Raw genomic sequence first — 26705 nt, 5'->3', positions numbered from 1 at the left:
AATACACCCCCCACCCAATACATATAAAAATACACCCCCCGCCCTCCCAATACAAATCACTTACCTTGTGGATGGTCTCAGGTCAGGCCGGGTGGGCCGGGTGGCTGCGGGATGGGGTCAGGAGATGGCGCATGGCGGGCATGGAGGATGGCGCTGATCTGCTGGATGCCGGTGGGGGGGGAGGTGGATGCCAGATGCCGGTAATGGGGGAGGTGGTTGCCGGTACGGGGGAGGAGCAGCCCCCTCCGGGTGGAAGCCGGTATGGGGACGACTGCGGTACAGTAACCGTGAGGGGGAAGGGGGGGTCGGTGATGCCACCCGGTAAGGCCTGCTGCTGGGGTGGGGCCCGTGAGGGGTCTGAACAGGAATCGCCCGGGCCCTGGATGGAGAGGGCGCTTTAAGGATGGATGCTGGAAGAGGGGGAGGTAGGAAAGACGGGGTAAGTTAGGACAGACAGCTCAGACGGACACACAAGGGACACAACACTACACAGACTGAGACCAAAACAAAACAGAGTATACATTATACAGACACACAACAGTGAGGGTGAAAAAGACTCAGACAGACAATCACAGTACAGATAACAGCATGTACTTAACGTGTGTGTATTTGAATAAGCAGCTGCACGGCTGGGAACATTCAAACACGCTTCTCCCGCCTGTGCAGTCTCTTATATTAGCTGCTGGTCTGTCCCACTCCCCGCCCATGAAGAAGGCCCTGATTGGATCCCCTCATTTTTTAATTTAGTTTATACTCGGGCTTATTTTTTCCCTGACACGGGCCCAGCAGTGGCCATGGGCAGACGGGGCCCCTGACTCACAGGGCTCGGGACGCCAACCTTGGCAGACCCACCCTGTTGGCAGCCCTGCCCCCAAGCAACCTGCTGTCACACACGACAGACACATAGTCTAAATAGCTCACAAATGAAAGGTGTCCGTGCCCATCCATGATGCAGCAAAAGTCAGTCCTGTTGAAGGCGTACTCAAGCCGGTAATAGGATATACAAAAATAGGCAGAGATGGCAGTGCACTGTGAACCGGTAAGTGAATGCTAGACAAAAACTGTTCAAAAGCAAATCACATCGCTACAGGGGACAAAACTCTGACATGTTTCGTACTACAATGATACTTTATCAAAGAGTGACTGAAGGGTAGGGTGACCAGATGTCCCGTTTTTTAAGGTCTGTCCCGGCTGCCTGACATTCTTTAAAATGTCCCGTTTTTTTCTGGATGTCCCGGTTTTGACCATCACAGCAGGGGGGCAGCAGAGAGCAAGAACGCAGGGATGAGAGTGGAGGCCGGGTCTGAGCTGCAGATGGTGGGGGCGGGGTTAGCTTCAGCGAAGCCCCAGCAGTGAGAGCTCCCGGAGTTCTAACTGCTAGGGCTCAGGATGGCTTCCCCCCCACTAATGTTCCACAGTGGCAGGAAAGGTCCGGAATGGACACACACAATGGGGAGAGAGAGACACACACACACAGCATGGGGGGGGGGGAGAGACACAGAATGGCGGAGAGAGACACCGAGAATGGGGGTGGTGGTGTGGGAGAAAGAGAGTGGGGGTGAGAGACAGAGAGGATGGGGGGTAAATGGGGATTGGGGGGGGGGGCGAGAATGGAGGGATGGGGGGGGGAAACAAAAATGGAGAGATGGGGGTTTAGAGAATGGGGTGTGTGTGAGGATGGGGGACAGAGAGTGGCGGAGAGACATAAAGGAGACAAAGCGCAGTTGGTAATGTCATGTTTTATAAATATTTTTTTTTAATGTGTCCCGGTTTTTACTTTTGTAAATCTGGTCATCCTAATTAAGGGGGATTCTTTAGTAGCAGCTTCCAATATCCAATTAAAATCAAATGAGCTCAGGTGAGTGAATACCACACCTGTAGTAGAATGAATAGCTAGCACAATACTGGGTAGTGGAAGGGCAGCCTCTCCTCCGTGATCCCTCCTGACGACCGCGGTAACGATACAACACTATACCTAATTACCTGTAATCACACTAAGCCAAAGAAGATGTGTATATAGCAAAATAACAGCCTCACAGTATATCTTCTACCTACAGAAACATTCTAGCAACAATGTGAGAAGAGAAAATCAATCAAATAGATCGTAACTGGAGAAATGTGTAACTAGAACATAAAATCGGACTCGTGTACAAAGCATGTTGTAGTGTTGGAAATTGCAACAAATGTATCAACAATGAAAATGAATGTAAACCAAACATAAGAAAATGGAAGAAACAAAAACAGCCAACTTTGTAACATATATATATATATATATATATATATATATATATATACAAATATAACTGTATGCTCATCTGCATGTCTCAGGCAGGTCTGCAACCCTGCCTTTCCCCATTATCACCCAGCATACAGCACTTCCACTGCAGCAAGGGATTCTGAGAAATGACATGCAAATGAGCACACAATGTCACTGTTTGCCTCAATAACCATTTTTAACATGGTTCCCTATAGGCTAAAGCTATATATATATATATATATATATATGTATATATATATATATATACACATATATATATATATATATATAGATTATAACATGATATATTATGGTAAAATCATGAATGATACAGTATAAACATGTTAATGTTTTGTATAAACATATATAAAAGTGATATAGCAATATTAAAGACAGCGCCCTTCACACACTACACCCAAATTGCTGCAGCCCTGATCTGCAATGGCAGGATGTAACACCCAGCACAGATGCCTATGAACAATATAACATATCGATATGCTTGTGGTATGAAACAATTGTTAATAAAAATGTGTTATAATAACTTGCCCAAAAAATAAAAAATGTGCATAAAAATAAAACATAAAAATGAAAAAATGAGTGTGAAAATAAAAATAAAAATGGGATGATCATACTGTTGTGACCTATGGACTAAAAAAATGCAAAAATTGTACTATATAAAAAACAGTTAGTACCATTTAAAAATTAAAAATAAAAATATATGAACATAAAAATAAGAAAACTATAAATGATTGTAACGATACTTAAGTCCATATGAGTCCATGAAAATGACAATAATAAAGTCCAGGCTGCTTCTTCTTGGGCTCACCAACCTCCCAACGAACGTATTAGAAAAAAAGAAGAGAAAAAGCGCCCGATCCTTGTATAAATACAGATATAAATTTTTTAATAAATCATGGACAGACAAATGCACACTCACACTTTGTCAACTTTGGTCCCATAACATGCCTTATTTTTATTGACAAAGTGTGAGTGTGCATTTGTCTGTCCATGATTTATTAAAAAATTTATATCTGATTTTATACAAGGATCGGGCGCTTTTTCTCTTCTTTTTTTCATATATAAAAGTGAAATAATAGTGAATGATGAATAAATCACTAATAAGGCACCCCCTGTTTTTCAGTCCCTCCCTCCCTTTCGGCTGTTTGTTTTAATTTTATAGTAATGTAATTCAATTTTGTGGATATTTTTTTTTAGGTTGCACATTTATTGCCAATTTGGGGTAGAGGGTGGGTGGTTAGACATCTCGGGTGGGTATTGGGAAGGGTAACCCACAAAAACCAGGTAGTTCATATTTAATTGTTTCTCACACTGTGCATGTTTCTCCCGTGTGTGACTCATCTCGTGTTCGAAGAGGGTGCTCTTATGACGGAATTGTTTCCCACACTCTGTACATGTGAAAGGTTTCTCCCCTGTGTGAATCATCTGGTGTTTGAGGAGGCTGCTGTGCCGTAAAAATCTTTGTCCACACTCTGTACATGCGAAAGGTTTCTCCCCTGTGTGAATCTTCTGGTGTGTGTGGAGGTAGCTCTTCCGTGCAAAGCTTTTTCCACACACTGTACATGTGAACGTTTTCTTCATCTCTGTATGAATACTCTGGTGTATGAGAAGGTTGTTCTTCTGTGAAAATGTTTTCCCACACTCTGTACATGCATAAGATTTCTCCCCCGTGTGAATATTCTGGTGTGTGAGGAGGCCACTCTGCCGTAAAAAGCTTTTTCCACAAACTGTACATGTGAAAGGTTTCTCCCCTGTATGAATCTTCTCATGACTGCTGAGTTTGCTTTTCAAACAGAATTGTTTCCCACACTCTGTACATGTGAAAGGTTTCTCCCCTGTGTGAAACCTCTGGTGTACAATGAGGTTGCTCTGCCGTGTAAAGCTTTTTCCACACACTGTACATGTGTAAGATTTCTTCCCTGTATGAATGTCCTGCTGTGTGAGGTGTTGGCTCTTTCCACTGCATTGTTTCCCAATCTGGTGTGTAAGGAGGCTGCTTTTCCGTGAAAAGCTTTTCCCACACACTGTACATGTGAACGGTTTCTCCCCTGTATGAATCGTCTCATGTCTGAGGAGTTTGCTCTTAAAGCAGAATTGTTTCCCACAGACTGTACATGTGAATGATTTCTGCCCTGTATGAATCCTCTGCCGTTTGAAGAGTTGGCTCTTTTCACTGCATTGTTTCCCACACTGGTGTGTAAGGAGGCTGCTTTTCTGTGAAAAGCTTTTTCCACAGTCTGTACAGGTAAAGGGTTGCTTGCTAGTGTGGACACAAAGGTGTGAAGGGGAGAAGTTTTTCCCACACTTACAACAGACAAAAAGCTTAGCACAACAACTTCTTGAATCTCCCTCATATCTTTTGCTTGAACCATACTTAGAGTCAGTCTGTGCTGTGTGCTGTACAAGGACTGAAAATTCCCCGTCATGTGACACTGGTTCCTTGCACGTGTCACACATGTGGCAGGAATCATTACTTTTTGCCACTTCTGGGTCGCAGGGTGTCGGGGACATATCAGAGTTTGAGTTCTGCTCCTCATTCAGGCAATTCTCTAACAGAAAAAAAGACAGAACACAAATGTTTTAAATCTGTAATGCAAATGTACGAATAGAAAATATTTGCAGAATTTACTTTAATCACTACTTAATTAACAATCTCTCTCTTTACTCTATAACGATCGCTTTAAAATTGTGGCCCCTGGATATCCAATGGTACTAGTGAGTTAATGATACCAACCCAACAAGACAGAAATATATATGTATGTCTTTATTTATATAGCACCATTAATGTACATATCGCTTCACAGTAGTAATACACGTGACAATCATAAAAAAAAATAATATAAATAACAAGTCATGGGAAAAAGCGCTTCAGACATAAAAGTGACATTTAGGAAGAGGAGTCCCTGCTCCGAAGAGCTTTCAATCTAATTGGTGCGTAGGAAGAACGGCGAAATATTTGACTCCTCCCTTTCATTCCCCTCTCACATTCATGGTGCTGCTAAATATTGCCGATTTTCCCTCCAAAACATTTTTACAGTCTGTGCCAACTAAAAAATATCAGAAATTGAGGATGTATGTTCCAGCCAACCCCTTTCACTTCACATCCCATCCTTTTGGGCTTAAGGCAGTGCCAGAATGTTTACAAAAGTACTTGTACTCATCACAGGGGTCTAGCTAATCTGGATATCCTCCTCAAGTCACATTTACACAAAATAACAGTTCTCCGCACCCCTCTGGTCCTCTGAAAACTTTAAAATACAGATGGCTGATAAATTGGTAGAAGAGCAATAGTTCTCTGGTTTAGAAAGTACATTTCTAGGTTTACCGATAGAAATACAGAACTGAAAAAAGTGGCCACGCAAACTGCAGAAGCAGGTCCCTCAGAATGCCCGAGATGCCTCCTGCCAAAGTGTATGCTGGGGTTGGGATTTGTCACTGGTGATCTGGGACTGGTGACCTATGAAATCAATTAATCCTGAATATTCCCTAGAGGTGACCATACTACTTGTAACCAGATAACCTTTGTCATCACAAAAAGGAGGTTATAGTACTCACCATTGATAGCAAATGAATCTATTTCTCTCTTTATTGTGGTTAGATGAGCCTCAGTGTTTGGTTCTTCTCTCTCAGACTTAATCTCTAACGTCTCTGGTACAATCACTGGGAAACCTGCCAACAAGAAAAGGAAAATCCATCATGTAAAGCTGGGAGTGGGAACTCTTCCTGTGATGTCACTATACAGAAATACTGTATACTGGTACCTAAGGGGAGGGGGTAGGTAACTGATTGTACTTGATTATTAACCCTGAGGGATGAGTGTTTATACCCCGAGTGCTGAAAACATGCTGGAGTTTATGGTGCTATCAATGTTCAAACCTCAATAATGATAACAATATTCTCAATATAACCTTAGACAAATCATGTGCGTTTGTTTTTCACTATAACATGTAGCTTATAATTGTATCCATGCTTTAATGTTATTTTCCCCAATATTGTAGACATTTCAGTACATTTAATTAAATTAAAGTGCATTTCATTTTGTTGAACACATTAGGACACAATCCCAGTAGCGCTTCTTATGACACATATATACAGTGTGCTGGGTTTGGGTTCTGAGCTTGCAGGGATTGTGTGCATGTTTTATCCAAATTGAATAAAGACAAGTGAGGATATAAGGTTACTTACCCCCAACTGGAAATGAATCTATTTCTCTCTTTATTGTGGTTAGATGAGCCTCAGTGTTCGGTTCTTCTCTCTCAGACTTAATCTCTAATGTCTCTGGTACAATCACTGGGAAACCTGCCAACAAGAAAAGGAAAATCCATCATGTAAAGCTGGGAGTGGGAACTCTTCCTGTGATATCACTATACAGAAATACTGTGTACTGATTCCTAAGGGGAGGGGATAGGTAACTGATTGTACTTTATTATTACCCCTGAGTGATGAATGTTTTTACCCCCGAGTGCTGAAAACATGTTGGAGTCTTTGGAGTTACCAATGTTCAAATCTCAATAATGATAATAATATTCTCAATATAACCTTAGACAAATCATGTGCGTTTGTTTTTCACTATAAAGTGCAGCTTATAATTGTATCCATGTTTTAATGTTATTTTCCCCAATATTGTAGACTTTTCAGTCTATTTGTTAAACAAATTGAATAAAGACAAATGAGGATATAAGGTTACTTACCACCAGGAGGAAATGTATCTATTTCCCTCTTCATTTGGGTCACATGATCCTCAGTGTTCGGTTCTCTCTCTGACTTAATCTCTAATCGCTCAGGTACAACCGCTGGGAAACCTGGCAATAAGAAAACCCATCACGTAAAGCTGGGAGTTGGGGCTCTTCTTGTGATTTCACCTTCTCTGATATTGATATAATACCCATCATAAAGAAATGTTTTAGTAGCCCTTCTGGCAGAAATTGATTAATAGAGTTGATGAAGACATATGAGATCTTACCTGCTAGCGGCTCAATCAGAACACAAGATTAATTCATTTTGGTCTTTGACTCACAACTGCAAAATAACCAGATATCCCCTCGATGCAGATTTCAGACCCATCAAAATATATACAGTACTCACTTAACAAGCTGGTAGTGGGCAGTGCTCCTCTGTCCATGCTGGTAGTGGGCAGTGCTCCTCTGTCCATGCTGGTAGTGGGCAGCGGTCCTCTGTCCATGCTGGTAGTGGGCAGTGCTCCTCTGTCCATGCTGGTAGTGGGCAGTGCTCCTCTGTCCATGCTGGTAGTGGGCAGTGCTCCTCTGTCCATGCTGGTAGTGGGCAGTGCTCCTCTGTCCATGCTGGTAGTGGGCAGTGCTCCTCTGTCCATGCTGGCAGCGGGCAGTGCTCCTCTGTCCATGCTGGTAGTGGGCAGTGCTCCTCTGTCCATGCTGGTAGTGGGCAGTGCTCCTCTGAAGCTGCTGAGAAAGGAGGTTCCTTGATTTATATTTGTTGGATGCCAGCTGTGTCTGTATAAAAGAAGAAATGTAATTAGTACGATCTGTGTTTATTTGGGGACAAATATACAGCATTTAGTATAAACTTTCAAGCCTGGGATTACTAACACAAAACAACCCCAAAGGAGTCAGAGAGACAGGGACACCAAACAATCATATTCTCCGTCTTCAAACAGGAATTTAATTTCAAACACTGCAAAACACATTAATGGCTCAGGATTGTGTTATAACATAACAACCTAGCATAAAATCCACAGTATAAAGAGTCAGATCAACAGCCATAAGAATTGCAATGTCCTCTCAGTGCCACATAGTAACACACTGTACAGTTCTATAGTATGAATAAAAAGCAGATATCGCTGGTGCTCCCGTTTGGTATCAGAGAGACTTTGATAAATGTTCCCGATACTTTCTCAGGTCCAGCAGTTCTGCTCCATACTGACACCGCCTCCCTTTTCTATTTTATACGGTGAGAAGTGGGTAATGCAGAGTAAACAGCGCAGTAACTTCCTCTCGCCATATAAATAGGGGGGGGATGCTTCATCCTTCCCACCCTCATCCTCATTATTTTCTTCCTTATCAGTCACCTCCAGTTTATCTCATTCAGCCTCTTTGTACCTGGAAGGAAAATCCTGCAATTCCACGAACAATATGATAAATGTATAAAGATATTTCAGCAAATGTTATTTAGTCAAAGAAAAACAACGTTTCGGCCGGACACAGCAACCTTCATCAAAGTGAGGTGCCCACCTTTATAAAGGCTGCGGTGTCCACCCCCAACATTGGTTTACCGTGACTTAATAAAATTGTCTGAAATAGAATATTAGCTTTATTTATTTCACAATCGCTTTACTCCCAATGGGATTTAAAGCGCTTCACATTTACAGTACTCGGTACACCCCATAGAGCTTACAATCTAAGTTTTTGTGCCTGAGGCACAGGGAGATAAAGTGACTTGCCCAAGGTCCCATGGAGCTGACCCTGGGAATTCAACCAGGTTCCCCCAATTCAAACTCAGTGTCGTCATTTACAGAGCAGTGTCTTTACTCGCTGAACCGTTCCTTGTGTCCTCCTTTTTACCTATTTATCTGCATATTCATTATATATATTTTTTAAAACACACACACATTGCACCTATATAAATGTAGATAGAATTTTGACGTTCAAAGGTCAGCTTCACTGACGAAGCCATTTAAAAGGGTTCACTTTGCGTGTTCTGTGAAAACGCTGAGACAAGGATTCACACGCTGAAACATTTTCTTAGTGCCAGTGGGAGTATACCGGAGTTAGATAGTGAAGATCCAGAACACGGACAACACATATGACCTTCAATTAATTCAGAATCCCTGAAGAACAGGGCATTACTGGCCAATAGTGCCCTGGTTGGTAGAGTTGAAGGCCCGATGCGAAGCTGAGGTAACCCAGCCAGGGCATTATTGGGGTCAGGAATGTGGGAATCTGTCCTGCGCTTCCGTGTGCAGAGTGGCAGTCTGAGATTATGTCAGACACTGGGGCAGCGCATGAAGGAGCTTTGCTTGGCCACAGAATTGACCGGTGCAGGGGGCTGTTGTTAGCTTACCTCACCTGCTTCTCCGGTCTGGGGCCTGCTCACCTCGGCTGCTCCTGCGTGCCACCGTCAGAAGAGTTGCAGGAAACAATGGCGGATTTCGGCGCAACTGCGCATGTCTGACATTATTGGGGTCAAGCTCCAAACCAAAGTGTGTGTGTGAGTTATATTAATTGGATAATCGCCTAGAAACAGGGAGGGCCTCCCCCCAGTTTGCGCACCACAGGTCTAGGGGTTACATGTGACTCCTCTTTCCTACACTGCTCATATAAATGCGATTACGCCCCTTTCTCTGTCCCACGACTAATGCATTATACATTATCTTGTTTTGATTACTGCAATATCCTTTTATCTCGTCTCAATACCTCACAGCTCTCTTCCTGAGGCTACGGCCCCGCAGCCTGCGTTGCACGTGCGCCTACCTGGCTGGCGGCGCGTGCAGCAGAGTTCCCCGGTCTGCAATGAGCTGCAGGGAGAAAGACGGGGGGGGGGGATTGACTGGGGAGTGACAGGGTCACCTGGCAGGTTTGTCCTCATTGGCTGAACCGCCGTTCAGTTGCTAGGTCTGATCTCAATTTTCCAGTCTCCTGGAAAAAAATGTCTGCACAGCCCGGCGGCCCCCCCTCGCAGCGTGCATGGGCCCGGCGGCTCTTGTCCCTGCAGCGTGCACGGGTCCGAACCCCTTGAGGGGCAGCTCGTCCCCACAGCGCCCGCTTACATGTCATTCAGAATGCTGCTGCTTAAACCTGCTCTTCATGATGCCTATTCTGCTTCAGACCTCTTGCAATTTCACAGCTGGCTTCCTATGAATCTCTGTATAAACTAAATCTCATCCTCTCCATTGATGCTCTAGACTGCTCTACACCTCCATATATCTGAACGCAGATCTCGTTACATCCGTATTCAGCTCTTAGGCCGCGCTCATGATGGTGGCGTTGCTGTGTGCGCTTTCAGGACCCTTACCTGATTTGCTACTGCAGTTCCCCAAGTGCCCGCGGCGCTACTACATTCTGCAGAGACAAGTCAGTTTGAGATTTGGGGCTGCAGTCGCATGACATCAGCATCCCGTGAGCTGATTCAGCCAATAAGGGCGAACCAGTTTCGCGACGCGTCTGCCACGTTCCCGATCGCCTGTCCAATCTCCTGCAGTCTAGTGCACACATCGCTGGGGCTGCAGGAGTGCGGTGGCGCGCACGGTAGGATGGGCCCACGTTGTCACGAGCTCGGCCTTAAACTCAACACCAGGATGTCTCATCTCTGCACCATTTACCTCTACGGCCCTCTCGCTGTTAAAACCTTTCCCATAATCCCTCCCTACGGAACTCGCTTTCATTCAACATTCGGTAAACATCTTCACTTCCTGTTTTCAAAGCCTTGCTGAAAATTCAATTAATCCAAGTATTTCATTAAAATGATCTAAACCTATATACTACTGACTCAAGTTGCACTTTTACTCCTACTGTGGCTGTAGTTCTCCCAATATACACCTCTTAGATAGCAAGCTCTTCAGGACAGGGCCTCCGATATACTGTCATTTACTTCCTGCCCTTATATCCATTGTTTATCTCTTATATGCCATGTATTGTAATATAGCACAGACCCAGAAACCTTAGCAGCCACCACCATTACATGTAATTATTCTTGTCATTATACTTACATACATACATGTATTATTGCTGTGACGCGCTATGTACAGTAATGGCGCTATATAAAGACATAAATACGTGTATTACTGCTGTGATGCGCTATGTACAGTAATGGCGCTATATAGAGAAATACATACGTGTATTACTGCTGTGATGCGCTATATACAGTAATGGCGCTATATAGAGATATACATACGTGTATTACTGCTGTGACGCGCTATGTACAGTAATGGCGTTTTATAGAGACATACATATGTGTATTACTGCTGTGATGCGCTATGTACAGTAATGGCGCTATATAGAGATATACATACGTGTATTACTGCTGTGACGCGCCATGTATAGTAATGGCGCTATATAGAGACATACATACGTGTATTACTGCTGTGACGCGCTATGTACAGTAATGGCGCTATATAAAGACATACATACGTGTATTACTGCTGTGACGCGCTATGTACAGTAATGGCGCTATATAGAGATATACATACGTGTATTACTGCTATGACGCGCTATGTACAGTAATGGCGCTATATAGAGACATACATACGTGTATTACTGCTGTGACTTGCTATGTGCAGTAATGGCGCTATATAGAGACATACATACATACGTGTATTACTGCTGTGACGTGCTATGTGCAGTAATGGCGCTATATAAAGACATACATACGTGTATTACTGCTGTGACGTGCTATGTGTAGTAATGGCGCTATATAAAGACATACATACAGGCCCTGACATGTACCTTTTCCCGTCTCCCCATACACTGTGGGTAATGAAGGAGAGAGGCCGCCTCTTGGGGAAGGTATAAAGGAGACTCTTTATGTTACAGGCCGAGGAGGCCCCTCACACAGAGGCCATTCATTCACACAGAGGCCACTCACTCACACAGAGGCCACTCACTCACACAGAGGCCATTCACTCACACAGAGGCCACTCACTCACACAGAGGCCATTCACTGCCACCGAGGGGCCAGGGAAAGATGCTCTCTGTGGTGCGGTACCCAGCCGACCTCTGACGTCACTTCCGGGAATTCGTGTGTCGCACTCTATTTGGTCCTCCGTCACCCAACTAGCTTCACAGGGGGTTCCGGCTCCGTCTCAGGTTGGGGTCTTGCTGAAGACACCTTCTTCCTTCCTGTCCCCTGTCTGTGTAACACACAGTAAGGGGTTAATCCAACATTAGTAACATGTCTCTGGTTATATCAGTCACAGACACGTTACATTCCTGACAGGACTTTCTGTGCAGAACTCATTTCCTCCCCTCCCTGCCGGCTACATCCAGGTCACAGCCCTGTGTCCTACTGCGCATGCTCACACGCAGGGGATTATGGGAGTTGTAGTTTTTATAGACTTCAATAGAGATCAAGTGGCACATAGAAGCAACACAGTAACATTTCCCAGAGACTGTGCTAGGGAGAGAGAGTTACTTCTGCATGTGGATGTGTATACTCGTCTTGGTCCTTAATATATTGCAGTAAAGCTGCTTCAGTTCCTCCCTTTTGGCCAATGCTGATATGAAGGAAGTAATCTGAATAAGACTTAACCCTGAGGCTGTAATAAAACTAAAGTACTGCACATTGATACATACAGCAGCTCCGACCCCTTAGGCTGGGTCCCCAGTAAAGCCGGCGACGCGCGCCTCTCACCAGCCCCTTACCTCCTCCCTAGCTGGGTCCCCAGTGGCGCCTCGCTCCCCAGCTCACTGCGACGCGTCAACCACCAGGGGCTACAACAGGATTGTGTTCCCGTGCGGTGACGCGTCGCATGGTGTGCCAGGTTTGCTCCTGCTCTGCCCCTCCCATCACTGTCCACTTTAAATCCTCCTCTTCAGCTTCGTGAGCCCAGTGATCTCTTTGATGCAGTGTCTTTCCCACCGACCCTCATGCAGCGTTTTCAGGTTTTTCATTTCAGGGAGGGGTGAAGCAAGCGGTGGGGGGACTTTATTTACTCTTTTTTAACATAAAAGCCATTTTAGCCACGCCCCCCATGCCTGAGAACTCTGCCTGCAGACCGCAGTCTAGCGCTGTGCACGCGTCCCGCCTCCAGCGGGACCTTAGCCGTAGTGAGGGGCTGCCGTGACCAGGGGACCAGGTTCCCTTCCCAACCCCCTGGCGTCCTCTAGCCGCTCTCCACACCAGCAGGAGCAGGGGATGACACGGTCAGGGGGCGCAAAAGGGGAGGTCTTAAAGCCGCGCTAGCAGGGCGCGTGGTCAGTCTGCTCCCTGCCAGCAATTTCCCACCTACCCATCCCTTGTTTATGAATATTGTTAATATCGTTTTGTGTTACAGTGGGAAATTTAATATAATTTTACTAATAAAAAATATTTAAAAATAAATAAAATGACAAAAAGAATTGGAAGGGAGACTAATCTCCATTTTTGATACCCATATAGGGTCGAGTCGGATGGTGTTGCCTCAGTCGCAGCGGCAGTTGGGGGGGTAAGTGCTTGTCCTTGCCAGACCAGGCTCTGTGCTGGTAAAGCCCGATGGGGCTGGGAGTGGGGAGTGGGCAGGGATCATTTAAACTTTCCAAATGAACAAGTCTTTTTCATGCAGCTGGTTGGGACAGATCCAGTGTGATCATTCTTCCTCTAATTATAGAGGTAAATAAGACTTTTAATGAGTTAGTGTTAGGACCTGCGATATTTGGTCATGCCGTGATGTGGCTCGCAGGCTTAAAATGCTTTGGCCAAAAGGTTTTAACTAAATGAGTAGAGTTTCTTCCGCCAAGGAGGAGGTGGCCGTACACTGCATACACTGAAGTGCCAAGGAGAGACTGATGCCGCTGGGTCACTTAAAAATAATATTTATTGGAATCTGCAATCCATAAAACGCTGCCGCAGGTACCTCGAGGAGGACGCTCTGACGCGTGGACACATTGCCGGCAAGTGCTCTGCCCTGCTTGGATACCGACCACGGTGTATCTGGGATGCCAGTTGGAGCGGATCAATTCCAGCAGCATTGGCAAGAATCGTGAGCCCCGCAGAATGTTGTTTGCCGTCCGAGGAGAAGGGAAGAACTGGGAGCATTACCGACACCTCTCCTACCCCAGATGAGTACCCTCTCACAAGTTTTGGCATCCCGGCATTGCAGATCGTGTATTGTCATCTGATTCGTCCTTCAGCTGTCAGCACACTGATTGTCTCCATTGAATGTTTTTTAACCCCCTATGTGAGTTCAAGTCCCGGTGACAGCCCTGCTATAATAAATTACTCTTTATATGCAGTATTATGCTATGGAGCTGGCGCTTCTTTTCTTATGTGTTTTGTAGCTATCTGCGTTATCAGGCTAGATCACCTAAGAAGCTTTGCCTACTCCCCAGCGGACTTTCTTCCGGAACTCGACTTTTCATCAACATTTTTATTGGGACTGGTTTGAATTCCCACCATCACTTTCTACATCATTATATATTGTATTTATTCACATTAGCATTTATTTAGTGTATATTATTGGTTGAGTTTACATCACCTTCATATTACCACTTCTTCACCTTTAGTTCACACTTAGTCACCGCTACCATTTGTTTGTGTTTTTTATACAATATTTATGAGCATAGGCTTATCTAATTCAACTACATTAGGTGTATAGTATTATGAACTAAGTGTTACACCCTTTTGTGGGAACAATACCTAATGCTGTTTTGCCTTCATTGACTATCTGACACTTAACAAAACACAGAAGAAAATTACAATCCATTTTCAAAGTTATATGATGTATTTTTAGCATTCCTCTTTGCCTGTAATGTTAATTCATGCTTCATTTACGAGCAGAGTAGACAGCTCCTTCAGTACAACTATTCCATATTGTTATGGAGGTGGAATTGGGGAGTTCCAGATGAGGTGTGCTGTGCATATTTTATTTCAAATAGTTTTTATTAGTTTTCCGCATAGTACAAATCACAGACATCAGAGCTCCAATAATACTACCAAGCGGACATTCTGATACATGGAGTAGGAATAATATCAATGGAATATTATTAAATAATCATACAAACACTCTTAGCTATGTACTTATACTATCGTTATGCTAAAATTGCAGAGGATTAGACACTAAGTCAATTTTAGTACGTTTACTGTTGGGGGCTTGGTACTAACAAGATGATTTATATACTATATCGTGGGCAAATAAGAACAAAGAACAACACACGAGAGAAAGAAGAGAAAGGACAACCAAGAAGGACGGGGGGGGGGGGGTGTAGGAGGTGGAGGGAGGGGGGGAATAGGAGACCTCAAAGGGGTGGAAGGAGAGGTTGAAACCAGCCTGCGCGATCCGATCAGCCGAGTGCCCGACCGTGATGGCCACTCTCCCCAATGTTATTCAATTTTGTGGATGTATTTTTTTAGGTTGCACATTTATTGCTCTTTTGGCAATCCTTGCCCATATTGTAGGCATGGTTTACCAAAGTGACAATCAATCAATGGATAAAGAGGTTGGGGGATGGGGATAGCTGCTCCGAGGCTGGAAGTTAGGCCTACCTGGAGGATTTCAGGAGGGTTGTGTGGTATATTGGTGCATCACCACAAAAAGCTCAAATAGCATAAATTCCATTAGATGAATCCAGAATCCAGGAACAGTAGTAAAAGCATTGAGGTGTGCTGCTACCCCAATTAACCAATGCTGCAGAGTTAATTTCCGCTTGTTTAATAAGCATGTGTTGCTATATCCGGAAGAACAATTATATACAGGAGCATGTAAGCAAATAAACCCCTAGTTGGAGCGTGGTTCTGGCGTTGCTGTGGAGGGTTGTCTGTGAGAGGTTATGAAACCCACCCAGACCCCATAAAAGCTTCCGCAACTATATGACCCACGAACCTGGGGAAGCTCCAAGAATAATAAAATGAATGAATAAACTCACTTTGTCTTCTTTTTTCATCCGGCTTGTAGTCCTTGCGTGCACCAGGCTGAGAGGAAATACAGATAGAAAGACCTCACCGGGGAGGAGATAACAGCGGGCACGGCCGTGCAACAGATCACAGAGGCTGGGCTGCGCAAAAAAATCTTTATTCTGTCATGGAGGTTTAAAAAGAGAGAGAGGGGAACCCCCCCCCCCCCCCCCGCACCTCTAACGCGTTTCAGCCACCAAGGGCTTTTGACAAAGGCCCATGGCGGCTGAAACGCGTTAGAGGTGCGGGGGGGGGGGGGGTGTTTTCCCCTCTCTCTCTTTTTAAACCTCCATGACAGAATAAAGATTTTTTGCGCAGCCCAGCCTCTGTGATCTGTTGCACGGCCGTGCCCGCTGTTATCTCCTCCCCGGTGAGGTCTTTCTATCAGGAACAGTAGTATATTGAGAAGAATAAACATCCCAGGGTGAAAACCAGGGACCTGGTGGTGCCCACACAGCTACCCCAAACTTGGTCTCCAATACGCATGAATTCACCACTGGGGTATAATATACAGTCCAGCAAATGAAGGTAATAAATGAGGGGCTATAGCCCTTTACCTGCCTTGATGCAGTTCCAGATAGATGGATTCTTTAGCGTGCAATCCTCAGGTGACGAATCCAGAGAGATAGAAAGTCCTGAGGGATGAAACGCGTTGGTGCGTGGTCCTGTACTGTTGCCAAGCTGACTATTAAAGGCTCATTTATATTTTTTCCATGTCTGGAGTTGCCCTTATTTTTCTTCGTTGGTGGACGCTGTGAGCTGTGCTCCTCTTCTCTTCTACCTCTCGGGTTTCAGGAGGGGTTAACCACTTAATTACCTTAGCGGTTACAACCGCTAAGGTGATGAAAGGTTTTACACATCTTGCAACATTCCCGAGAGGCCTAACCAGCCTCCCGGGGCAACCACAGTATTCCCTTCACACACCCCATTAAAATTAATTACCTTAGGTAATTGGTGTTTTAATGGTTGGGCATCGGCCCTTACATGTATTACTTTAATTTGTAATGTTTTACACTGTATTTGAAATGGGCAGAAGCGCTAATAGCTATATTTGGCTACAAGGGTATTTTCCCATTGCTTTCTGAGATGGGTTTGTTGTGGGTAGAGGGTGGGTGGTTAGACCTCTTGGTGGTTATTGGGAAGGTTAACCCAAAAAAACCAGGTAATTAATATTGGATTGTTTCCCACACTGTGCATGTTTCTCCCGTGCGTGATTCATCTTGTGTTCGAAGAGGCTTTTCTCATGACGGAATGGTTTTCCACACTCTGAACATGTGACAGTTTTCTCCCGTGTGTGAATCACCTGGTGTGCGAGGAGGTTGGGCTTCCATGGAAAGCTTTTTCCACACACTGTACATGTGAAAGGTTTCTCCCCTGTATGAACACGCTGGTGTTTGGGAAGGGAGCTCTTATGTGAAAATGTTTTCCCACACTCTGTACATGTGTAAGATTTCTGCCTTGTGTGAATATTCTGGTGTTTGCGGAGGCTGCTCTGCCGTGAAAAGCTTTTTTCACAAACTGTACATGTGAAAGGTTTCTCATCTGTATGAATTATCTGGTGTGAGAGGAGTTGGTTCTTCATTGAAAATCTTTTTCCACACTCTGTACATGCGAAAGGTTTCTCCCCTGTGTGAATTGTCTGATGTAGGAGGAGGTGATCCTTCCGTGAAAATCTTTTCCCACACACTGTACATAGGAAAGGTTTCTCCCCTGTATGAATTATCTGGTGTTTGATGAGTTTATACTTCATTGAAAATCTTTTTCCACACACTGTACATGTGAATGGTTTCTCCCCCGTGTGAATCATCTGGTGTGTTAGGAGGGTGCTCTGCCATGAAAATCTTTTCCAACACACTGTACAGGTGAACGGTTTCTCCTCTGCATGAATCCTCTCGTGTCGGATGAGTTTTTTCTTAGAACAGAATTGTTTCCCACACTCTGTACATGTGAGAGATATCTTCCCTGTATGAATCTCCTGGTGTGTGAGGAGCCTGCTTTTCTGTGAAAAGCTTTTTCCACAGTCTGTACATGTGAACTGTTTCTTCCCTGTATGAATCTTCTCGTGTTTAAGGAGGTTGTACTTCCGTGAAAATCTTTTCCCACACACTGTACATGGGAAATGTTTCTCCCCTGTATGAATTATCTGGTGTTTGATGAGTTCGTATTTCATTGAAAATATTTTTCCACACACTGTACATGTGAACAGTTTCTCCCCTGTATGAATCTTTTCGTGTCTGATGAGTTTTTTCTTAGAACAGAATTGTTTCCCACACACTGTACATGTGACAGATTTATTCCCTGTATGAATCCTCTGCTGTGTGAGGAGTTGTTTCCCACACTGGTGTGTAAGGAGGCTGCTTTTCTGTGAAAAGTTTTTTCCCCATTCTGTACAGGTAAAGGGTTGCTTGCTAGTGTGGACACAAAGGTGTGAAGGTGAGAAGCTTTTCCCACACTTGCAACAGACAAAAAGCTTAGCACAACAACTTCTTCTTGAATCTCTCTCATATCTTTTGCTTGAACCATAGTTAGAGTCAGTCTGTGCTGTGTGCTGTACAAGGCCCGAAAATTCCCCGTCATGTGACACTGGTTCCTTGCACGTGTCACACATGTGGCAGGGATCATTACTTATTGCAACTTCTGGGTCGCATGGTGTCGTGGACATAGAGTTTGAGTTCTGCTCCTCATTCAGGCAGTTCTCTAACAGAAAAAAATGACAGTACTCAAATGTTTTATATCTGTAACACAAATTTACAAATAGAAAATACTTGCAGAATTGACTTTAATCACTACTTAATTAACAAAATCTGCTCTTTACTCTATACCAATAGCTTTAAAATTATGGCCCCTTGATATCCAATGGTACTAGAGAATTAATGATACCAACCCAACAAGACAGAAATTTATATAGTGTAAAGGTAGGTGGGAGACTACATGAGTATCTAAACCCAGCCCAATTAATCCACTGTGTGTCACCTTTCTTGTTACCGTCAAAACTACTATTCATCCAATTTCCCAAGCACGCAGCCGTGGAGAAATATTTGACATTTGACTTTTCCCTTTCATTCTCCTCTCACATTCATGGTGCTGCTAAATATTGCCGATTTTGCTAAACGTACGAGTGTTCATTAGTGAAGAAACGTACCTTTGTTTAGCCTGGGAGTGGGAAGAGTTGAAACTAGATAGATTATATTTGTATTGGAGGATGTCAGAGAGAGTATGAGATTTCCTCTAGGAGCCCTCAGAGGAGTGAGTGCAGGAGCAAAGCATGTATGGCAGGTTAGCTTAGGCCTGCGGTTAGAAGGGCATGTATAGCATGAGGGGAAGATAGGGCAGAATTGTAGTTCATTACAAGGTTGTCGGTGTGAGCAGAGTAGCATAAAGAAGAGAGGGAGGAGAGCAACGTGGAGTTGAGACTTGTTTGCTTAATGAAACACAGGGAACACAGAACTGATGGGTAAGTGAAGGTGAAGAAGAGGAGAAGTGAGAGAGATGAAGTGATGGTCAGATAGAGGAAAAGGAAGAATAGAGAAGTTAACAGAGAGAAGCTTCTGCATTATCTTCGCATTCAGGGTCCGAGAGCACAGGCAGAATACAAAGGTCAAACAGTGAAAGGAGCCCTTGAAAATGTGTTTTGTTTTCTCTAAATGTGCTTCATTGATGGTCAGAGACCCCAAACTCTGCATTTCCAACCTTTATACTCATGTGAGACATATTGCTCCTGTAACTCTGCTGCATGTGGTTTGTTTCAGAATAATCAGCAGGCCCAGGGGCTTCCTATGAGAGGCAATTAATCTTGAATAGTCACTAGAGGTGACCATACTACTTGTAACCAGATAACCTTTGTCAACACTGTAGAGGGAGAAAGGGGGTGGCCCGGGATTAAAGGGGTTACACCCCATTTGGCCATCCCCTGACCTCACCAGGGAGACAAGGGGATAACTGGGCTGAGACCCAGAACTGTGATTCAACCCCTGTTATAACCTATAAATGTGTATTCCCCTGTTTTATTGTAACATCTGGTCTGCAGCACACACACACTGGGATGAATCCGGGAGCACAAGGGTTAATAGTTGTAGTGATTATAGCCCTTTGTGTAACTTTCCCGCCTTTTCAGGCACCATTTTGCAGGTTCCCATAGGCCGCCATTAGGGCTCAATGCTTTCTAATGGTGAATCTTGCTGTGGAGTCCTGTTCCTGAGAAGACCAGCAGATGGCGTCCGAGAGGGAGAGCGGCGGTTTCCCATTGACAGTCTATGGGCTCATTGACTTCAATGGAGAAACCTTCGAAAGAGCTTTCCAGGAACGAGTTGGCTGCCGTCCAAACCGATTAACCGCAAAGCGGATACATTTTCAATAGGAGAGCTTTGATCACTTACAAGTCAAGTTCACGGACAAGTAGCGTGGGAATAAACAGTTCTAGGGCCCCTAGAAATAAAATTCTTTCTGTCCCTAGTTCCTAGACCTCCCCCCACTCGACCACAACCGGGTCCCCGTATCCTGGACCCCCGATAAGGGTCGAACCGAGAAGAGCGGGCCGCGCCATAGGTTCCAATGGCGGCGGCAGAAACAGCTCAGGAAAACGGCTAAGTGTCAAATGCAGAAATTTGGTAATCCATGGCTCCGGTTCCGGAGGGCCCAGCGGATCAGGGTTTGGGGTATCTGTAGCCACTGCTCCGGCATCGCTGCAGAACCATCCTTGACCCGCTTGGACCAACCCGACGGAGTATGGACCCCCTTGAAAGTTCGGAATTTCTCCCATAGACTTCAATGGCGGCCAAACCCCATTGACCGGCTACGGCGGAAAACTCCCATTGACTTCAACGGCGGCATCGCCCCGTTGAAAGTCTATGGCGGGGATTCCCATAGCCGCCAATGGCGGCGGTTTGCCATTGAGAGTCTATGGCGGCGGACCCCGTTGTTTTCAATGGGGATTTAGTGAAAAAACGTGATTTGATTTACAGCGGAGTTTTATGTATTAAAATGTAAAACGGTTTTAAGTGTATTTGTGTACCTCCGGTTTCCCAGGTCGTAGCAGGTCGCAAATTGGACCATAGGGTGTCCCAGTTCCAGGAATTGAGAACTGGGAAGTTTGGACCTGCTGGACCCAAAGAAACCGGATATTTTAATATGTTCATGTTTTATCCAACATACTGTATTCCGAGATATGGGTAAAACCCAGAGGAAATTCCTTTGCATACCAGGGTAGCATATGGCCAGAAGGGCGACCCAATATCTAGGGCCTGAGTATGTTTCAAAGGATTTTGTCACCTCCACTGTTTGCATGAGGGTGGAGACTACTCAAACCAGAGCAGTCTTCAAGTGTTCCATCTCACACCCCACAACAAAGGATTTCCTGCCAGGTACTCCATTTGGTAGACTAGCTGGCATTCCTGATATAGAGGAGGGGTTATAGAAATGGGACCCCAGAGCTCTACTGCGCATGTACCAACCAGCCGGGGGGCATGGGTCAAAAAGTGTTCCCACGTTAACCACTGGCTGGAGTTAATTGAAAACCAATCCACGGTACTCAATATTAAGAATAGGGCACAAAAGGTTTATAAACTGATGTCCACCCTGTATCCTTTGTCTTCAATTTATCATCTGAATGCTACCTGATTGCGAGAGAATTGCTATGCTATATACTTCTCATTCCCCAACCCCAAAGTAAGTGTACTTCTTGTTTGTTACTGTATTATTCGTGTGTTCACCTATCCAAAGGAATAAATATACTTTATTATATCTAAGACTCGTCCCAGTTCAGACCCAGTGATAAATATATATCATCTGTTATATATATTTATGTGTGACCTATACAGCCTGCCATAATCTCACCGTGACAAACACAAAAGGAGGTTATAGTACTCACCATGGTCAGAAAATGAATCTATTTCTCTCTTTATTGTGGTTAGATGAGCCTCAGTGTTTGGTTCTTCTTTCTCAGACTTAATCTCTAACGTCTCTGGTACAATCACTGGGAAACCTGCCAACAAGAAAAGGAAAATCCATCATGTAAAGCTGGGAGTGGGAACTCTTCCTGTGATATCACTATACAGAAATACTGTGTACTGATTCCTAAGGGGAGGGGATAGGTAACTGATTGTACTTTATTATTAACCCTGAGGGATGAGTGTTTTGACCCGAGTGCTGAAAACATGTTGGTGTCTTTGGTGCTACCAATGTTCAAACCTGAATAACAATATTCTCAATATAACCTTAGACAAATCATGTGTGTGTTTATCACTATAACATGTAGCTTATATTTGTATCCATGCTTTAATGTTATTTTCCACAATATTGTAGACATTTCAGTACATTTTATAAATTAATTAAATTAAAGTTTATTTAATGTTGTTGTACACATTAGGTCACAATCCCAGTAGAGCTTCTTTTGACACATATATACGGTGTGCTGGGGTTGGGTTCTGAGCTTGCAGGGGTTGTGTGCATGTTTTAAACAAATTGAATAAAGATAAGTGAGGATATAAGGTTACTTACCCCCAACTGGAAATGAATCTATTTCACTCTTTATTGTGGTTAGATGAGCCTCAGTATTTGGTTCTTCTTTCTCAGACTTAATCTCTAACCTCTCTGGTACAATCACTGGGAAACCTGCCAACAAGAAAAGGAAAATCCATCATGTAAAGCTGGGAGTGGGAACTCTTCCTGTGATATCACTATACAGAAATACTGTATACTGATTCCTAAGGGGAGGGGGTAGGTAACTGATTGTACTTTATTATTAACTAAGAGTGATGAGCGTTTTTACCCCTGAGTGCTGAAAACATGTTGGAGTTTATGGTGCTACCAATGTTCAAACCTCAATAATGATAATAATATTCTCAATATAACCTTAGACAAATCATGTGTGTTTGTTTTTCACTAGAACATGCAACTTATCATTGTATCCATGCTTTAATGTTATTTTCCCCAATATTGTAGACATTTCAGTCTGTTAAACAAACTGAATAAAGACAAGTGAGGATATAAGGTTACTTACCACTAACAGAAAATGTATCTAGTTCTCTCTTTATTGGGTTCAGATGATCCACAGTGTTCGGTTCTCTCTCTGACTTAATCTCTAACCTCTCCAGTACAACCACTGGGAAACCTGGCAATAAGAAAAGAAAACCCATCACGTAAAGCTGGGAGTTGGGGCTCTTCTTGTGATTTCACCTTCTCTGATATTGGTATAATACAATACCCGTCGTAAAGAAATGTTTTAGTAGCCCTTCTGGCAGAAATTGATTAATAGATTTGATGAAGACATATGAGATCTTACCTGCTAGCGGCTCTATAAGAACACAAGATTAATTCATTTTGGTGTTTGACTCACAGAACTGCAAAACAACCAGATATCCCCTCGTTGCAGATTTCAGAGCCATCAAAATATATACAATACTCACTTAACAAGCGTGGATCCATGCTGGTAGCGGGCAGTGCTCCTCTGTCCATGCTGGTAGTGGGCAGTGCTCCTCTGTCCATGCTGGTAGTGGGCAGTGCTCCTCTGTCCATGCTGGTAGCGGGCAGTGCTCCTCTGTCCATGCTGGTAGTGGGCAGTGCTCCTCTGTCTATGCTGGTAGCGGGCAGTGCTCCTCTGTCCATGCTGGTAGCGGGCAGTGCTCCTCTGTCCATGCTGGTAGCGGGCAGTGCTCCTCTGTCCATGCTGGTCGTGGGCAGTGCTCCTCTGTCCATGCTGGTAGTGCTCCTCTGAAGGTGCTGACCAGGTTCCTTGATTTATATTTGTTGGATGCCAGCTGTGCCTGTATAAAAGAGAAGAAGAAACTAATTTAATATCTGTTTTCTTGGACAAATATACAGCATTTAGTATAAGCTTTCAAACCTAACATTATTAACACAAAAACAACCCCAAAGGAGTCAGAGAGACAGGGACACCAAACAATCATATTCTCCGTCTTCTAACAGGAACTTCATTTCAAAAGACTGCAAAATACATTAATAGTTCAGGATTATGGTCTAACATAAAAACCTAGTATAAAATCCACAGTATAAAAGACCAGAGATCAACAGCCATAAGAATAGCAAAGTCCTCTAGTGCAACATAGTAACACACTGCACAGTTCTATAGTATGAATAAAAAGCAGATATCGCTGGTGCTCAAGTTTGGTGCAGGCTGGGTATAGCAGGACCTGCAGTTCCCCTCTGTGGGTGCAGGCTGGGTATAGCAGGACCTGCAGTTCCCTCTGTGGGTGCTGGCTGGGTATAGCAGCAGGACCTGCAGTTCCCCTCTGTGGGTGCAGGCTGGGTATAGCAGCAGGACCTGCAGTTCCCCTCTGTGGGTGCAGGCTGGGTATAGCAGGACATGCAGTTCCCCTCTGTGGGTGCAGGCTGGGTATAGCAGGACCTGCAGTTCCCCTCTGTGGTATCAGGCTGGGTATAGCAGGACCTGCAGTTCCCCTCTGTGGGTGCAGGCTGGGTATAGCAGGTCCTGCAGTTCCCCTCTGTGGGTGCAGGCTGGGTATAGCAGGACCTGCAGTTCCCCTCTGTGGTATCAGGCTGGGTATAGCAGAACCAGCAGTTCCCCTCTGTGGGTGCAGGCTGGGTATAGCAGGACCTGCCGTTCTCCTCTGTGGGTGCAGGCTGGGTATAGCAGGACCTGCAGTTCTCCTCTGTGGGTGCAGGCTGGGTATAGCAGCTGGACCTGCAGTTCCCCTCTGTGGGTGCAGGCTGGGTATAGCAGCTGGGTCCTGCAGTTCCCCTCTGTGGGTGCAGGCTGGGTATAGCAGGACCTGCAGTTCCCCTCTGTGGGTGCAGGCTGGGTATAGCAGGACCTGCAGTTCCCCTCTGTGGGTGCAGGCTGGGTATAGCAGGACCTGCAGTTCCCCTCTGTGGGTGCAGGCTGGGTATAGCAGGACCTGCAGTTCCCCTCTGTGTCACACACAGTAAGGGGTTAAACCAACATCAGTAACATGTCTCTGGTTATATCAGTCACAGACACGTTACATTCCTGACAGGACTTTCTGTGCAGAGCTCATTTCCTCCCCTCCCTGCCGGCTACATCCAGGTCACAGCCCTGTGTCCTACTGCGCATGCTCACACGCAGGGGATCATGGGAGTTGTAGTTTTTAGCCTGGGAAATTGGGAAATGTTACTGTGTTACTTCTATGTGCCACTCGATCTCTATTGAAGTCTATAAAAACTACAACTCCCATGATCCCCTGCGTGTGAGCATGCGCAGTAGGACACAGAGCTGTGACCTGGATGTAGCCGGCAGGGAGGGGAGGAAATGAGTTCTCCACAGAAAGTCCTGTCAGGAATGTAACGTGTCTGTGACTGATATAACCAGAGACATGTTACTAATGTTGGTTTAACCCCTTACTGTGTGTGACACAGAGCGGAACTGCAGGTCCTGCTATACCCAGCCTGCACCCACAGAGGGGAACTGCAGGTCCTGCTATACCCAGCCTGCACCCACAGAGGGGAACTGCAGGTCCTGCTATACCCAGCCTGTACCCACAGAGGGGAACTGCAGGTCCTGCTGCTATACCCAGCCTGCACCCACAGAGGGGAACCGCAGGTCCTGCTATACCCAGCCTGCACCCACAGAGGGGAACTGCAGGTCCTGCTGCTATACCCAGCCTGCACCCACAGAGGGGAACTGCAGGACCCAGCTGCTATACCCAGCCTGCACCCACAGAGGGGAACTGCAGGTCCAGCTGCTATACCCAGCCTGCACCCACAGAGGGGAACTGCAGGTCCTGCTATACCCAGCCTGCACCCACAGAGGGGAACTGCAGGTTCTGCTATACCCAGCCTGCACCCACAGAGGGGAACTGCAGGTCCTGCTATACCCAGCCTGCACCCACACAGGGGAACTGCAGGTCCTGCTATACCCAGCCTGATACCACAGAGGGGAACTGCAGGTCCTGCTATACCCAGCCTGCACCCACAGAGGGGAACTGCAGGTCCTGCTGCTATACCCAGCCTGCACCCACAGAGGGGAACTGCAGGTCCTGCTATACCCAGCCTGCACCCACAGAGGGGAACTGCAGGTCCTGCTATACCCAGCCTGCACCCACAGAGGGGAACTGCAGGTCCTGCTGCTATACCCAGCCTGCACCCACAGAGGGGAACTGCAGGACCCAGCTGCTATACCCAGCCTGCACCCACAGAGGGGAACTGCAGGTCCAGCTGCTATACCCAGCCTGCACCCACAGAGGGGAACTGCAGGTCCTGCTATACCCAGCCTGCACCCACAGAGGGGAACTGCAGGTTCTGCTATACCCAGCCTGCACCCACAGAGGGGAACTGCAGGTCCTGCTATACCCAGCCTGCACCCACACAGGGGAACTGCAGGTCCTGCTATACCCAGCCTGATACCACAGAGGGGAACTGCAGGTCCTGCTATACCCAGCCTGCACCCACAGAGGGGAACTGCAGGTCCTGCTGCTATACCCAGCCTGCACCCACAGAGGGGAACTGCAGGTCCTGCTATACCCAGCCTGCACCCACAGAGGGGAACTGCAGGTCCTGCTATACCCAGCCTGCACCCACAGAGGGGAACTGCAGGTCCTGTTATATACCCAGCCTGCACCCACAGAAGGGAACTGCAGGTCCTGCTATACCCAGCCTGCACCCACAGAGGGGAACTGCAGGTTCTGCTATACCCAGCCTGCACCCACAGAGCGGAACTGCAGGTCCTGCTATACCCAGCCTGCACCCACAGAGGGGAACTGCAGGTTCTGCTATACCCAGCCTGCACCCACACAGGGGAACTGCAGGTCCTGCTATACCCAGCCTGATACCACAGAGGGGAACTGCAGGTCCTGCTATACCCAGCCTGCACCCACAGAGGGGAACTGCAGGTCCTGCTATACCCAGCCTGCACCCACAGAGGGGAACTGCAGGTCCT

General features: G+C 45.6%; 1 protein-coding gene across 1 annotated transcript; it reads right to left on the bottom strand.

Annotated features, from left to right (window-relative positions):
* Nucleotides 1-63: 63 nt before the first annotated feature.
* On the bottom strand, nucleotides 64-24852 carry LOC142472578 (uncharacterized). The gene is made up of 12 exons (XM_075579645.1): nucleotides 23239-24852; nucleotides 22833-22943; nucleotides 22331-22444; nucleotides 21702-21815; nucleotides 16982-18532; nucleotides 12380-12461; nucleotides 7361-7746; nucleotides 6967-7077; nucleotides 6461-6574; nucleotides 5831-5944; nucleotides 3586-4824; nucleotides 64-410 (listed from the first exon to the last, which is right to left on the bottom strand). Exons 1-12 carry the CDS (start codon nucleotides 23525-23527, stop codon nucleotides 118-120), a joined length of 4518 nt encoding a protein of 1505 aa, XP_075435760.1. The 5' UTR covers nucleotides 23528-24852; the 3' UTR covers nucleotides 64-117.
* Between the last annotated feature and the right edge of the window lie 1853 nt (nucleotides 24853-26705).

This window comes from Ascaphus truei, chromosome 22, assembly GCF_040206685.1.
Source record: "Ascaphus truei isolate aAscTru1 chromosome 22, aAscTru1.hap1, whole genome shotgun sequence".
In the NCBI taxonomy this organism is placed as follows: Eukaryota; Metazoa; Chordata; class Amphibia; order Anura; family Ascaphidae; genus Ascaphus; species Ascaphus truei.
Note: the sequence above shows the minus strand (reverse complement) of the source record. Positions and strands in the feature narration are given on the sequence as shown.